At 44.2% G+C, this 17,254-nt stretch overlaps 1 protein-coding gene across 2 annotated transcripts in view; it reads right to left on the reverse strand.

The window, feature by feature from the left end:
* RAPGEF4 (Rap guanine nucleotide exchange factor 4) overlaps positions 1-17,254 on the reverse strand; it is a 296,859-nt gene that overhangs the window by 72,471 nt on the left and 207,134 nt on the right. For both annotated transcript variants that reach the window (XM_090045462.1, XM_090045461.1), the window contains 2 exons: positions 13,233-13,354; positions 11,639-11,822 (listed from right to left, as the gene is read on the reverse strand). In XM_090045462.1, coding sequence (XP_089901588.1) covers positions 11,639-11,822; positions 13,233-13,354 — 306 coding nt within the window. The remainder of the gene's footprint in view (positions 1-11,638; positions 11,823-13,232; positions 13,355-17,254) is intronic.

Raw genomic sequence — 17,254 nt, forward strand, 5'->3', positions numbered from 1 at the left:
ACCCTTTGGATCTGCCCTGGGATACACAGTTATAAGTTTAACTCAATTCCTTCACTATTCAAAGTCTGAAATATCAGAGCAATGTCAGTCAATGCCTAGTGACCACTCCCTAGACATTCAGTGCAAGAAAAACTGCACAGGCGTCATATATTAATAGCTACTTCATCTGTACTAGGTACAAGTGCTAGAAAAGCAGAACTGATTCTTTTTCCAAAAAGGAATCCTAGAAATAGGGTGTTGCGTTCAAAGTTGGATATACAGTAAGGTTTATATATAGGATGACTAGAATGCAGAAACAAAATTAGGCCAGGATGTGAAAGATGTGTCTTGCATATTTTTGATACAATAAAAGATTTGAAAAGTCTGTTAATAGATACCAAAAATAAGCACACGGCAGTTATAGCTGAAACCCCCCCCAGCAGAATCTACTTTACAGTACAGTAGAATCTACTTGATAGGGATTCTGAGTGAACATTTTTTATCAGAAGCACAACAGCCTAGGCAACAGTGGCAGCGACAGGGGCAGTGGCAGGGGCGGTGGCAAGTAATGGGCTGACAGCAATAGCTGCAGCAGCTGGGCGAGCAGCAGTGGCAGCTGCTGTTCATGTACATCCTCTAGGTCCAAAGTTCTTCATACCAAAGGTTTTTACCCAATTATGTGAAAGTTCCATATAAATAAAGACACTTGTTGAGTTTAACAATACCCTTACAGAGCTACTCTGAACTCATCCTATTACCGATCAGGTTCCCATATCACTACATCTGGACTGGAAGTAACACTGGGCATGTCTATAATCCAGAGGTGTGACTACAGTTTGCACAGAGATAACCTGAATTAGCTTTATAGTAATGAGCTTGTAGCAGCAGCTGCACTGTAGGTGGTACCAGCCTGCCCAGGGCCCTGGATACATACATGACAGCTGAACCAACAGCTAGGATCATAGTGGATCCTAAGCTAGCTGAAAACTATCCTACTTTTCGAATGTGGCACATCAATGATGGACTGCCACCTGCTCAACTGTGCTGGTAGAGGTAGCTGCGAGAAGTCTGGTAGGGCAATGGTCAAAGAAAATAATAAAGCTCTTAAATGTTTTTACTTTGCACACCTTCTTTATGCATCTTCAGAGCTTTACAGTGTGATTTTTGCAGCCTTGGCATTCCCATAAGATGTATAAACATAGGGCTCAAGGTAGTGCCACACTTTACTATGTTGTCCCGATCAGCTCCTGAGCAAGAAACTGTACAGCTACATTTGTGTAAGGCCGCATGCAGATCAGTTAGCTCTGCAGCAGACTGTGTGCAGCACTACATGAATGTGGCTACACTTCTTCCAATTCAAAACTTGCGCAACTACTCCTAGTTGCCTTGTGCCTTACATTGCTGTACTATTACACCACACACAGTGATATACCTATATGTCTGTATATCAGCTCATGGACAGAACAATGATTTTGGCTTGAGATTGAAGCACAAAGACTGAACCACTACTAAATCACCAGAAAGAAATTAAACAGCAGACACTGTAATAATTTTGAACCAGTTCCTTGACAGAGGACCTATTTAAACAAATTTCCCATTTAAGTGATTTCCATTGTATTTAAAGCTGATATACAAAGATCTATGCTTTTCTATTCATATTTTGAGAGACTAACTCCATTATTTTTGGAATGTGTAATGTTTGCGCTTATTTAGGTGTCGCAGCATAGATTCTAGATGAGGTTCAACAGGAAGGCTAAAAAGAGAGGGGACTGTAATTCAGAGACATAAGGGAGAAAAGAACATTTCAAGGTAAGGCTTGGAAAATGGAGGCAGGGGAATCAGGCAGAGAGACACCAAAAGAAAGCAGGAACTGCAGTGGAAGAGGCTCACACACCTATTTTTAAAAAAGTTTAGTTCAGATTTCTAAACTCTTACTTTCTGCTGTGTATGAAGTCCAAAGCATTAATAATGTAGTTGAATATTTTGACAGTCCTCAAAGATATGTAACAATGGTCCTTTTTGGTAAAAACTAAAAACCTACTAAAATAAATAAATCATACAACAGGAGATGCCAGTATCTAGAGGGTCAGGAGAGTCATATTAGAAATGAATATATTGCTCTACAGGTTCTCTGTCTAATCACCTGTCAGTTCCACAGACTGCATAAATCACAAAAGAGAAAGAAGGGAGAGATTTGCTGTAGTGCCTAGCAATTTTTTTACTCTGGAGTTACAGTATTTCATCTTTTCCAAAAAGGAGTTGGATGGAGACTTCTTTTGGATAAAAGTCAGAGTAGAGAGGTCATGTTAAATATAAGGTATACTGACCTCTCATGTCTGCCAAGTGAGCTAATTTTTTCTTCTGTTCTGCTATTACCAATGGCATGTACTTATTATTGCACAGATGAAAGGCCAACTTAGGATAAAAGTAACATGGTTGGAATTATGCTTTGCTTACAGAGAATGAAATAATTTGTACAAGGAAAAACAGAAATTGCTTTGGTACTGCTATGCCCTCTAGTGACTAAAAATGTTCACTCATTTTGCTATTGCTCAAAGAAATGGTTTTAAAATTCTGTTGTCCATTATAAGGCTGAAGACCCCAGTGATCTCAGTTGGGGAGGGAGGTGCAGAATTCGGTCCACTGTACCCTGCTCAATAAAACAACCTCCCTATCCATACCAACCCATTATACCTTTCACTATATTACCTTTTGCTGCAATAAGACAACAGGCAGTAAAGCTTTAACAGTTAAACTTGACATATTATTTTCATAAGCAAGAGCATCAATGATGTTTGCAAAGCAGCCTGTATAGGTTAAGTAGAAAAATACACTGACATTAACATAAAAACCCTCTTACATAAAATTTAAAGTATAAAGGGATACCATCTGATTGCATTAATTTTTCTTTGGTAGTGTTTTTTTTTTGAGAAACAAACAGATATATTCTTCTGTCAATGTGCTCATGGGTCTCCCATTAGTGTTAGTAATGGCACAGCACACCACATTGGTGTTTGTAATGGATGTACCTAGTTTTCACTTCTGCTTCTCCAGATGTCACATGGAGAGACATCAGGCATCACTGCTTCTGTAAAACTTATATGGTGCCCCACTGATGTAGATTTGTAGGATCCTGCTGTGTAAAGACCTAGTTTCTGCAGGGGACATTCTCACTGCAATGTCTGGTTATATACAGGATAATAAATGGGGATAGATAGAGAATCATGATACACATTAATAGATGGGAGAACTCAAGTGATATTAAGTGATCGATAAATACTGTTCACTGCTTGGGGAATTTATCAAGGTCAGAGACACTGAACTTCTTTGTTACTAGAATGTGGACAAAATACAGAATTTACTTAACTATCAAGGAACCACATACCTGCTGCCATATCACTGACTATCTTTATTATACTGCTGACCACAAAACTTTAGGACAATAAAAGCTGTGAGAGCACCCAAAGGCCTGATAATATTGTATACATTGCAGTGACAGCTAAAATAAGTGCATTTATCACAAAGGTTCATATCTTTCCACCAAAGTTTGTAAAAACCCTATTTACCAGTGCTATGAAAGGAAAGCAGGAAAAAGAATCGATTTAGCTGTCACTACATTGTTTGTGTATTGTTTGTGTGTGTGTGTGCATGCCTTTCCTTTTCTGCCTGTGTGCATGTGTGTGTTTTCTGACTTAGCACTGAATGGTAGTATAACTAACAGCGGATAAGAAGGGGCACAGAAATTGCTTGTTATATTCCTGGTATTGAAGCAAACAATCCAAATCTGTCTCCTTGTTTCAGGGCTTTTAGACAAATTTCTTAAAGTCCATATACCACATGTAATATTAAGCAGACATCAACACCAAGAAATGGAGAAACAGTACATTCTGAAGTGCATTCTTTACTTCATGTGTTACCAGTAACCCTTGATTTCTTAGAATGTAGCAGTGAAAACCCTCACAGATGCATGTAGAAAACCAGAATATGGTTTTTAGGGAACAATTCAGTGTAACTGTCCTCATTTACAAGGGGTCAAATTTGGCATTAGAACTGAAAATTTTCAGGAGTGAAGAGTCTTTACTTGGGGTTTTTATGTATACTCATGGTGCTACATAAAGTGGGTGCTGGCAACAGCGGCACTTATTTCAGTATATATTACATACTGTACTATCTTCCTATGTTTAATATATTTTGCTTGTATTTTCCTTTTCATGAATTGATATACACCACCCAAGGTAAAGTCCCAGTAACAATGATATTTGATAGTCAGCACAGGTATAACAATGTATTTATGAATACTGAGAAAAGAATTACACCTTATACTGTGAGGCACACAAATGTTGATCTATGTTACTGCTAGCTGGAGTTTGGAGCAGTCACACTTCAGGCCAACAGGGGCCTGGAGGATTAAAAGGTAAGAATCCACTCTCCCCACCCTCCTTTCTGGGCTTTCCCCCTTCCCCCAGAATCCCCCATGTCCCCTTGGTTCCCCTCCCCACCCTTGGGGCTCGCCCCGTGCCTCTCAGGGTTCTCTCCTACCCCTCCACCCCAGCTGCCTGGCTGTCTGGCCTAGGGGAACAGGCAGGAAAGAGTTAATCTCCACCTGGCACAGGAGCTGGGCAGGCAGATTAACCCTTCTCTGCCTGCTCCCCTAGAATAGATAGTGCAGGCAGCCACCACAAGCAAGGGGAGAGGCAGTGAGCGGGGACCTGGGGTGCTGGGGAGGGTGGGACCATGGCCCTGATCCAGGCCAGCAGGGGAGAGAGAGTATGGAGTATTCACACTAAGGTGTTATACAGTGGCTACACCATAGCGTAACACAAGCTTGTTAGCATGCACTAGAGATAATCCTACCCTTGAGATAATTCTAGTTTGAGCTGCATAATTGGCACGTCTACACATGCATTTGATGCATTTGTAAACTACTCACAAGTAAACACTCCTGGGCAGGTGTCTACACATGCAGGGAAGTGGGAGAAGAATTGTTGCTATTCGCAGCAAACTGCTTTCACTTCCTGGGGCCCTGCAATAGGCCTCTGCCAACACCAGGGGAAGCTCTAGGTTCCCCTTGGGTGCTAGGTCACACTGGGCCAGGAGACAACTGTCTCCTGGCTGGGGCTGGGACATTACACCCTGCCGCTGGTGACAATATCCCCCTACACTGGCAGCAGGGAGCTCCTGGCCCTGTCTCCCCAGTCAGGGGCAGGGGGTTTGAAAAGAGCTGCTGGGGGGGGGGGGGGGGCAGATCCCAGCCCCCAGCCCTGATCTGCCAGTGAGGCAACTAGCAACTAGCTTGCTGCTAGCTACCCCAGTGGCAGATCAGTGCAGGGGGCTAGGACCTACCCATCCCTGCAGCTTTTTCCAAGCCCCATGCCTCAATCACCTGATTGGGGCACAGGGCTGGGACCTGCCCCTGGCCAGAACAGTTCCCAAACCCTGCTCCACGATTGTGGGGTGCAGGCCAGGGAACATGTTCCTTGCTCTGATCCGTGAGCATGGAGTTGTGTGGGAAACAGGCTGGGAGCTTGTTCCCCACTCAGCTCCATAAGCAATCTCCTGCCCCCTGGTGGCCGGCTGACTGGGAATAGATTTGCTCCCTGTCAGGGATCTACACAAGTGCTGCTGCACCATTACTAATTGTGAGAAGATTTGCTACTTGCATTTGCAGGTAGCAAATTTAGTTACAATTAGTGAGGTTTACTGTGCAGTAAGCATATACCCGTGTAGATGCACATGCTTATTGTTCCATAACTACTCTACTTCACAGTAAAGCACCCCATGTAAACACGCCCAATGAGTACTTAAAACTAGTTTCAGGTGTTAATTTGTGGACAATCCAGGTGTTAAGAGCTCCAGGAACTGCCCAAAATTACCATGCAACAAGGTCTTTAGGCTACAAATTCGCGGTAACTTGGGGTGCAGACGGAAGTGACAATTTTCACCAGGCTACATGTCCTTGCTGTGTTCAGGAAGAGATGCTCCCCAGTGCACCACACTCCCACTTTTATGTGCCAAACCCAGAAATGCAGATGTAAAGCCACTCCAGGGATCCCCAAGGTTGCTCTTGAGACCTCAGTCTCTGGTGTGCTTGAGAAAAGCCACAGGGGATGGCAAGTAGGAGCAGGAGTGGGTGGGTACGGTGGGCTCAGGTGTTCCCCTCCCCAGAAACACCAGGGAGACAATGTAGACATATCGTAACATCACTATAAATTTGTAGCTTTAATTATTGCTTTAAGCAAGGGTGTCAAATGTACCACTTTATCTGGCCTGCTGGGTTACTGGTGGCCTACTGGAAGTTGAGTGGGGTGTGACTGGGTGAGCATGGCCTGCCAGAGAATCCACTGCCTTTGGGCCCCAGTAGACATGGCAATTGGTGGCATGAGGGTATGCAAAAGCTGATACAGCCTTGGTTGCCCTTTAGACACTTTACCCATGCTGGACATGCTGCACGTCCCACGCCAGAGCTAGAACTGCTGTGAAGCATGTGGCATAGAGCAGAAGGCTGGCTCCAGTGAAGGGCACCTGCTTTAGGCAGTATTTGACCTGCCATGAGTCCTACAGTCCAGATCCAGCCCAGGGTGCCAAGTGAGTCTGACACCCCTGGCTTTAAGAATCATACTGTTGACTTAGTGCAGAGTGCAGTACAAAACTGTCAAAAGAGAATATATTACAGTAGCACCTTCAAGATTAAACAGCGTGTGTCATGCAGATTTTTCTCTTTTAGGTCGACTTTTGTCATTATGGTGTTTGGCTTTATATTATGCCATAACATTGAATTATGGCCCACTCTCATTCATGTTACAGCTAAGTACATTAAATACAAATTAAAAAATAAAAATTAATTTTCCAGTTGTCACTCCTATGCTGGAGGACTGAAAGGCCAACAAGTTAGAGCTGTTTTAGTTCTAGAATATTTTTCCAAGAACATACTACAGGTCTGCACCTGCAATAGCAGACACAGGGGGCTGTGTTTGCTGCTTCACGAAAAGCTAATTTCACATTCACAATGTATGTGTGTTTTTTAGATACCAATAGCAACAAGAGCCTGCCAAAAAATTCCCTGAAGCTCTATTCTGTTTTTTAAACTATAGAACATTCTTTCATAGTTTGACAGTTAAAATGCTGCAGTTAATGTAATAAACAGAGAATTTTTTTAAGTCGGCTGTCAAAACAAGTGACACTTTTTGCTAGCCAGTTTCAGATTTCGAACAATAGAAAGTACCTTTCAAAGCAACAGCTTCATTATACAATCAAATTCTCAAAGTAATCTTCTCATCAAAGAATATTGTCTTATTTCTTTCAGGGTAATTATATGAGTTCTTCAACCTCTCAGAAAATAGTGACTATTATAAAATGCAGCTGTGCTGGTTTGAAAATTGTGGATCCTGCTTCGGTCAATGAGAGCCACCTCCTTGAACTTATCAGCCAGAATGGTGTCTACTCAAAATTGCCAGGCCTTAGAGGATCCAGTGATCTTGAAAAGGCTCAGCACTTACAGTCATATACTATAAAGTAAGGATCATAACACTTGTTAATATGGTATCACATTCTATGAATTTGCTTTCATGAGCACTGGACAGTAAAAAGCAGCATGTCCAGAAGAGAAGGATACAGAAGATGTTCCAGTACTATGGTAATCTTCAGAGGTTGCCCATATCTCATGAAAAATCCCCCACGAATATTTCAACAGGCTCCTTTCACAGCATTGTTCCCTTCCCCTTGTAACTCTCTGCAAAGAATCTGGATGATAATCCACATTGATCAGGTCAGCATTCATTTATATTAGATGTCCTGCACTGAAAGCCACCATGTGAAGAAAGGTTAAGTGAACAGTGCTGAGATTATTGCTGATGAGAGCAGGAACCACGAACCATAAACCATGGAACCAACAGGAAGCATGCTGCCATTTAGTGGTGAAGGGCAAGGACATCACAGGTCTGCAAAAGCACAGGTCTGCTAAACAGACAGCTCTGGATGCCACATCTCTCAGGTAACCCATTTCTCTTGGGTTCAGCATCACCATAATCATTATTTTTATTATTTTACATTGTCAAGTGCTTCACATAAAGGAAATGCAGAGCTGGCCTTAGGGAAATAGTGCCCTGGGTGAACCTGTATTTTGGTGCCCCCTCCGTAGTGCCCTTCCCCCAGGTCAGTGGTGCAGGCAGTAGCAAGCAGGCAGGGGACCAGCGAGGAGGTGGAGCCACCCACACTGCTTAGCTTGGCTCCTCCAGAGCAGTGGCTAGAGGTGGGGGGAGGGAGAGTGGGGAGGGGAGCTGGGCAGTGCAGGTGGCTCCACCTCCTTGCCAGACTGTGCCCTATGCTCCTGCCTGCCTGCTTCTGCTTCCAGCAGTGGCACTGACTTCTTGGGGGGGGGGGGTGCACATGTGTGTGTGCATGTGTGTGTGTGTGTGTGTGTGTGTGTGTGTATGTGGTGCCCCTCTGACCATGGTGTTGCTCAGGAAATGCCAAAAGAAGAAAGGGAAAGTTCAAGAGATCTCCTGTTCTGCTGCAGGGGTGTCAAACTCACTTTGTGCCCTGGGTCAGATCCAGACTGCAGGGCTCTTGGGTGAGCTGGATCCACAGGGCTGGTGACATGGTGGTGACAGGAAGTATGATGGCGGAAACCATGGCAGTAGTACTGAAGAAAGCAGTGGTGAAAACCACTGTGGTAGTAAGTGCAGCAGCAACAGCAGAGGGAGTGGTGACATCCATGCAGTGGCAGCAACCATGGCAATGGCAATAGGGCAAGCAGCCACAGGTTAGGCATCTGATTACTGTGGCAGAGGTGGCTACGGGACAAGCAGCTTCAGGGTGAGCCAGGCTGTGTTGGCACAGTCCTCCCTCCCCTCCTGCTGCTGAGGGCCATGTTTAACCCTGAATTCTACAGTAGACCCCATCCCCCACTAGCCCTGCCCCCAAATTCCACAGCCTACTGGTAGCCCGCCAGGCCAGATAAAGCAGCACCATGGGCCAGAATGGCCCACAGACCTTATGTCTGAACCCCTGTTCTACTGCAGTCTAGTGCACCTTTGTAGTGGGAAATCTTTCATTTCACTTTGCGGTTTAATCCTGTTCTCACAACAAACTAAAAAAGGAATTTTGCTAATGACCTCAAAGAAGTGTGATTGGTCCTGTATACATATGTTTCTTGAACTGATCCTTATGACCTTTCCACAATTAGTAAAATTCATTGAAATAATTTGTTAAATTCCATTTACCATGTAAATCCCAATGAAATGTGCCTTAAGTGCCAACCAAAGAAATTATTTGCCAAATAAAGAGGGGGGTCTCTAATTTAGGGTTAAACAAACCTAGTATCTTTGCAGCCACTATGAAATGGTCACTTAAGACATGAACTTATTGACTGTAGATCAGGAGTAGGCAAAATGGAGGATCTGGCTGCTGGTCCCAGCAGCCCTTGCCCATGTCGCTGCTACTGGATTCCATGGAGACTCCAGGAGCAGTGGAGCCATAACAGTGTGGGGCCAGGGTTTTCATGGAGACCAGCCCTAGCAGCACTGGCAGGGCTTGTGTCTAGGGAGGGAGAAGGTTGTCAACCCTCCTGGATTGGCCAGGCATCTACCAGAATTAGCATCAGTCTCTCAGCAACTACTGAAAGCAATCTGGGAGTTTGATACTGTGAATGGGTTGAATAGTATAATTAATGACTAGAGGTGCATCAATACATTAGTCCCATATCAGATCAGCACTGATATAAGGAAAATTGACAGTATAGGCAAATGGGTTTTTTTGGCTTATGTGGCTGATAATGTAACTGATAAATGCCCCGTGCAAAGCAGCACTCAGGAGGCAAGGAGCACAGCCCCACAGCATGGAGAGTAGCAGGGTCCAGTTGGTAAGTCTGCTGTGAGGGAAGGGGCACGGGGGGCGGGTGGGGTAGATCAGGTGGTGAGGGAGGGAGTGGGGCTGATGCTGCAGAGCCAGGGCAGGGTGTGGGATGGAGCTGCAAGTAGCTCATCTGGGGGGTACAGGGAGGGGGTACCTCCCACCGCTGCTGCACGCACCCTGGGAGGGGATGGTGGATGTGCCCCCATACCTGCACATGGAGCAAGGGTGGGCTACTGCTGTGGGTTGGGGCCGGGGGTGGTGCTGGGTTCTTTCTGGTGGTGTGGTTGGTTCAGGGCTGCACTCAAAGCAGGCAGTGCCACTGCTGGGAGTGGGGCTACAGTGATTTTTGGGGTGGCTACAGCCCCCCCACAGTCCCCCTCCTAGCACTGCTGCCACCTGTCCTAAATGCAGCCCAGCTCTGCCCAGCCCCCCACCAGGAAGAGCTGGCACTGCCCCGACCCCAGCCCAGATTGGCAGCCTACCCTTGCCCTGTGCACAGATCTGGGGGCACATGCCCCCCATGCCCTCCGTGTGTATAGTGGTGGGAGTCCCGTCCCTCCCCCCACCCCATGCCCCCAGACAAGCTGCTCACAGCTCCGTCCTACACTCCATCCCAGCCGTGCAGCTCCTGCTCCTGCCACAGCCCAACTCCCTCTCTCACCACTGGGGCCTTGTTCTGCCCCTCCCATACCCCTTCCCTCCCGCTTCCCCCACAACAGACTTACCAGCCAGATGCTGCCCTCCAAGCTGCCTGGCTGCATATCAGCAATCGGACAGGTATCGGCCAATATGAGTTGTTAAAAATTGCTCGTTAGCATTGGCCCAAAAAATCTCTATTAGTTCACCCCTAATTAATGATATTACATTATGTTGCGGGGGGGGGAAGAAATCTCCTGGAATAGCTTCAGTCAGAGTTGGCAACCCTTGGTGGGGAGCTGCTGTGGGGCTTGGCCTGAGATCTTGCAGTGGTGATAGCATGGTCCAGAGCTGGGGCAGAGCTGTGATCTGCTGCCTGCACACCCTTACCCAGAGCGTGCTGTCAGTGGATCACAGCTCTGCCCCAGATCCAGACCACACTGTCACTGCTGCAGGATCCTGGTCCCAGAGCAGCTCCCCACCTGCTGAGCACTCTGCCAACACTCCTGGGGCTGTGGCATAACTCATCTGACATTGAAAAGGAACGATCAGCCAGAAAGAAGTCTATCAACATGTGACAGATCCCTTAGAGCAGTGATGCTCCACCTCTCTGGATGAGTGGCATGGGCTTGGTCTGCAGGCCGGATACTGTGTGGGGTCAGTCTGTGGGTTGGATCCAGTGCGTCAGCACAACCTTGCATAGCGGGTCTATCTACGGTGCAACCCCATACACCAGATTTGGCTGCGGTGTGACCACGTGCCAGTGTGATCTGGCATGTGGAACTATATGATCTAGACCAAGGGGCTCCTCCCACCAAGTCTAGACATTTGGTAGCAGGGTAAGAGTGGCAGCATTAATTGTCACAGCTCTGGGAGTAATTAATAATCCTGCTACTCCCCTGCCACAAAATTTCTAGATCCCTAGGAAATTCCATGGACCAGATGACATAGCTCTGTGAGCCTGATCTGGCCCATGGGCTGGAGGCTGAGCACCAGGGTTGCCCTTATTAGATAGAGCAAAAAGCTTGCAGAATGTAAACTTTTTTTTCAGAAGCCAGAAACATGAAGCACAAATATATTTGAAATATATTTAGGCCACAATTTTGACCTCTCCCTCCCCCCTGCAAAAGTTAGCAGTAGCCAGTCCCATGCATAATATTAATTTGCGTACGGTTTTCTGAGAATCATCCTCATATGGGCATCTGGGCCAATCTGGGACAGCAAAAGCAGAGTATCCTGCAGCTCTTCATCACACTCCTTCTTCTCTTCCTCCGTTGGCATTGGGGCATCTTCCTGTTCATCATCCAAAAATCGATAAAACAAGTATTTGTCTTGGAAATGGTGTTCTTGATCCACTGAAAACAACATTATTGATATAAGATATCAATATTAAATTCAGCTCAAAGAAACTTTAGCTTCTTAGAAATGGAAGGGTGTATGTGTATACACACACACACACACACACATATACAATATGTGGCTCATACATAATTGTTTAACAAGTGAGGTAAAATGGTAGAGAAATATCAAGAGTGTGAAACATCCTTGTAATTTCTCATGCATGCTATTTGTCTGCACAAAGCTACATAATGGAGTTTTTCCTTCTAATTTTACAGTACAAATGCTCTTTAAAAGATTTCTATACTTAGTAGTTTTCCCACACACAATGTTTTTTACTTTTTAAAATGGGGCTGTCAATACTGGGTTAGTAACTGTGCTAGCAAACAACTACATATAAACATGTTTGTTCCCAGCAAGACTCTCTCACCTGATCCCTTTACCTTGAGAAGTATCTAAACTCCTCCTGAGAGACTCTTGAAGCTATAAAAAAAACTCCTGAGGCAACTGTGTCTAACAGTAGGGCCGTAGTAGAAGACCTCCAGGAGCAGAAAACTTGCCAAGACCAAGTTATGGCAAGACAAAACAACCATGAGATTCTCTCCAAGCAAGGAGGTGGGGCTGCCTGAAATGGCAACAATACTGGCTTAATGTGGGGCCTACCCATGGTGGTTACATGTGTGCTGATCCAATGCATCTGTACAGCAGCCTCCACCCTAGGTGCTCTGCAGAGATCTTATTAGAAATAAAACTGTTCCTTCCTCTCAGAGCAGGGCAGGGTGTGATGCAAGGAAACCAAACTTTTACACAGAAACTGTTTTAAACAGTATGTGACATTAAAGAAGACCCATTTGGAGGCTATAATATCTATTTTCCCAGAAGGTTCACTGAGTGTAAACATAAAAGCAATGTCAAAATCAAATAGGAACCCAAATAAAAATCTCAGACCTGAATACAAATGGACACTGCGATATCTGAGATCCATACCTGAATTCTACGACTAATCTTTATAACATTCCCCCCGACACCATTCCAAATGCTGCAGCCCAAGCCAACTTCTATTCAAAATCTGTAAGCGTAATGAAGACATTGTGGCAACACATCTCTTGGTTTTTTTTCCCAATTGCTATATAGTGGTAGCAGTATAATCATAGATAGTATCAATGAACCATGAACACAGACTAATAGATATAGTTAGAAATGTCACCATTATACTGCAATTTCATTTATTTTTCAACATTCTTTGAGTTATAAAAGTATAATAGTATTAGAATGTGGCAATCAATACTATGCTGATGGCTGAAGAGGATTTTCTCCTGTATTCTTCCTGTGACCATAATCCTCTTTTTTCATGGAGGGGATCTGTAGAGACTTTGATATGATGCATTTCCCTGGGTTTAGTCAGCATCTGATTAAATTTATCTTACCATGGTTAAGAACTCCTTCTTCCAGAAGTACCTGCCACATGCCAACTGCTTGGGTACGTGAATGAACACATGGACTCTGTTGCATCATCCAGTCTACCAGTTCTGTTCCTACACAGCATTGTCTGAGGAACCAAAATCAAATTAAACCAGGTCAGTAGATAGAGAAAGTGCTTAAAGGACTTGTTATGAGGAACAGTATCGATGAACTCTGCAGTCAGGCTCCATTATAGAACAAACAAATTGAAGCATTCACTCTCAGCTTTTTAAATATATTTGAAAGACCTGTCAAAATATTCATTTTTGAGGGAACTATTTAAGCAAAAAACAATCAAGCCTAGTGGAAAATGGAACATAAGAGCTACCCTGTGACAAACTGGGCCGCATAATCCTCCGCTCCACATTTCAAGGGAACCTTAAATGATCTAGTAATCAAATGGTGGCTTCAGTTGGTGATTGGAGTTTGCAACAATGCTGAGAAGTAATAATTTTTATATTGGACTGGTAAAAGACAGTATCTTTTTTGTTGCTGGAAAGAACTATGAACTATAGTACTTTTTACCTTAGTTCATGTATCTTTAAATGTAGAAACCTTTTTTAACCCAAGAATCGTACACAGTTGGTTATGACATATCACCCCTCCCTCGAATCTATATGGAAAATCCTCCAACAATTGCAACCCATACTAGAAGGAGCCCCTATTCTTTTAACGAGATCTTCCCAGAACCACCCATCCTAGCCTTCAAACAAGCACCGAACCTCGCTAACCTCATCACCGGAAGCAAACTTCGTAAGGCCTAAAACACATCGAATGTATCCAGACCATGCCATGACAAGAAATGCAAAACCTGCCAACACATCTCCATCACCCCCACAATTACTATACCCCACAACAGAGCCATCAGTATCCCAGCATCTTACAACTGCACCTCCAGAGATGTAATATATCTCATCCAGTGCACCAAATGCCCTGATGGAAAATACGGAGAAACCAAACAACAACTACGTACCAGAATGAATGCGCACCAGAAATCTATCAAAGACAAGGGTACCAGTGGGGGCACATTTCTCACGAGAAAACCACTCTCTCTTCAATCTCTCAGTTCTAATACTCAAAGGGAATTTACAAAATGTTTTCACAGAGGAGCCTATGAACTTCACGTAATCAACCTCCTGGATACAAAAATTCATGGACTAAATATAGACATTGGATTTATGACACATTACAACCTGCCTGACATCTGACTCCCCAGGTACCTTGCCACTATTTACCTGCTACAGTCATCCCCCTTCTCTCTCCCCAACCACCCAGCCTGTCTCTCACCCACTGACTCCTCAATTTACATCTTCACTGACTACCTGTGTTGTGTGCATACCAGCCTCTGGCTTCTTTACTATTCATTCCATCCAGAAAGAGCACACACCAACTGCAGAGGCTTCCTCAGCCTTATGAAAGCATGATAAGAATTTTTTTTCCCCAACTATTTAAGTTGGTCTAATAAAAGATATATCAGATTCACCCAAAGATCCTTGGAAACCATTTTTATGCTCACTTGAATGTTTCTTGTGAGGAAGTTACACAGATTAAACGTACACAATAGGACAGGGGCTAGCCTCCTAAGTGGGCCAGATTTGGCCTAGGGACATGGGGCTTTGGCAGCATTTGATGGCAGGGGACTTACCCTTCCTGTCACTTTGCTGTGGAGAGAAGTGGGAGCTGGGAGCTATCCCTGTGTCACTATGGAGAGAAGACGTGGTAGCAGATTTCCCTGTGCTGCTGCATGCAGAAGCAGTGGCAGTGGCTGAGTCCTAATATCTACCCACCTTTGTCCTGAACTAGGTCATTCTAGCCAGCAGTCAAAAAAGGTTGCCAACTGCTATGGTAGATAATCTTATTTGTTTTAACAAACTTAATATCAGCTTTACATTTCAAGGCCTAAGTAGAATTGGTCCTAAATTCCATGTGTACAAACTCCAAGAAAGCTTGCTACAACTACCAGTAGGGAAAACATTGCTGACCGCAGCAGATCTCAAACATAGCCAGCTTATTGCTGGGTAGGTAAAAGATAAAATAATTTTGTCAGCATTATCCTACCTTTGTCGTATGGTGCCTGTGCTGCATTTTGCAAGAGCCCCAGTAAAGACAGACACATTATGCCTCAAGCACTATGCTAAGTAACAGATCCTACAGTGGAGGCCCACAACCTGCTTTAATTCTCTAACCATTACCGGATTTCCTGGTATTAATTTACAAAGCCCTTAAGGGAATTTCAGCTTACAATCTTCTAGGACTCTTCCATGCTAGCTGCAATTATTTGACAGATCATGACTGACACATTCCATGCACAATCTCTTGTGTCAGAGGTAAACCCTTCTCAATAGCAGACCCAAGGCTCTGGAATAACCTCCCTAAGGAGATCAAAAAGAGCCTGATATTTGCTGTCTTTAGGTCACACTGTAAGGACCTTTCTCTTTGTCTTTGTCTAACATTTCATTAACCATTAGAACAGAAGAAAATCCAGCAGTCTGAAGAGACAGGAAAGTCTATACATAGCAGATATAATGCAGAAGTGCCTGGTTCATCCAGACCAGACTTCTCCCTATTCTACAATTCATGCATAGTTTTTAGATACTAACTTGGCAGGTGCTGTTGAAATACTAATTTTTAAGTTAGACAAAGTCTCACTTTTAGAGACCTGCTTAAAGCCTCACTTTAATCACATAACAGAATTTCTCTACCACTTGGTCTACTCCAGAGATTTCCCTTCAGGACCAGTGACACACAGTTTTGCATAGCTGCATAGCACTGGCTTCATTTATTCAAGAGCTGAACCCAAAGAACAGAACAGCTTTTGCAGGTCATCTTTAAGGTAGATTGGCACAGCACTGGCATGCATGTACTACATGTGCCTCCAGAGTATCACTCCTACTTTTTTCTAAATAATCTAGGGGGAAAAAAGAAGAAAAATAACCTCATCAGTGTATATTGAGCCGAACACTGATAGAAATACAAATGTTCCAAAGTTTTTCCTGGCTTATACTGTTTAAGTTACAGAATATACAGTATAATTTCATTATAATAAACCCTGGTTATAACAACCCCAACTTTTAACAATCCTAATAACATGAACTAAGTTTTTCATTATTACAATGCAGCAAATTGTCTATTATAGTAGACCCTTTCCTTTAATAAACTTTTCTCCTGGTCCTGTAGCATTTGTTATAAAGAGGCTGCGCTATGTCTCTTTTGAAAGTGGATCAGCAATACTCTGATTTACTAGCAAGGGTGTAAATATTTGGAGAGTGTAAGCCAGTTTTTGTATACTCAGAATCATACATTAATCATTTGATTCAAATATTAAACAACATAACTACTTTATTATTTCTTAAACCAACACGATTTAGTAAGATGCAGAGTTGCATAGAGCAGAAGTGTCAATATCAATATCTGGTCCCCACTGCTGCCTATAGGTCTCAGAGTGACCCACAGGTAACATGTGAGGAGCACTTGATGGGTCCAGTGCATCTGCTCCAGCTCGCATGCAGAAGCAGTGGAGCAGTTGCCACGTGCAGTACGGTCCTTATGTGACCACATACCACTCCAGAGCTATGCTGCATGCAGCTGCAGCTCTGGTACCATGGAATACAGCCTGACAGCAGCTGCAAGGCTCCAGAAGGAGCCCAGCAATGGGGGCAGCTGTAGTTGCAGCAGTAGGTCTGTAGCTGCACAGCATACTCCTGGAACAGCCAGAGCAAGACCAGGATGCACAAGGTACTCTGGCCACTCCAGACCATGCACTGGAATTTATGGCCAATCTGTGGGTCTGGATGAGTTTGACACCCTTGTTATAGAGTCTCTGATATTAAACACCTCTTTTGCCTGTGCCACAATGTCCCATTTCATCATTCATCACAATGTCCCATTACCACCAGCAAGGAGATCAGAAAGGCTGACTGAAATTACAGTTCACAAACAGAACTGAGAATTGATGGCCCCCTCTACATGTGTAGGTAAAGATTTCATA

The sequence above is a fragment of the Crocodylus siamensis genome, chromosome 4, assembly GCF_052110815.1.
Source record: "Crocodylus siamensis isolate JL-2025a chromosome 4, ASM5211081v1, whole genome shotgun sequence".
NCBI lineage: Eukaryota > Metazoa > Chordata > Crocodylia > Crocodylidae > Crocodylus > Crocodylus siamensis.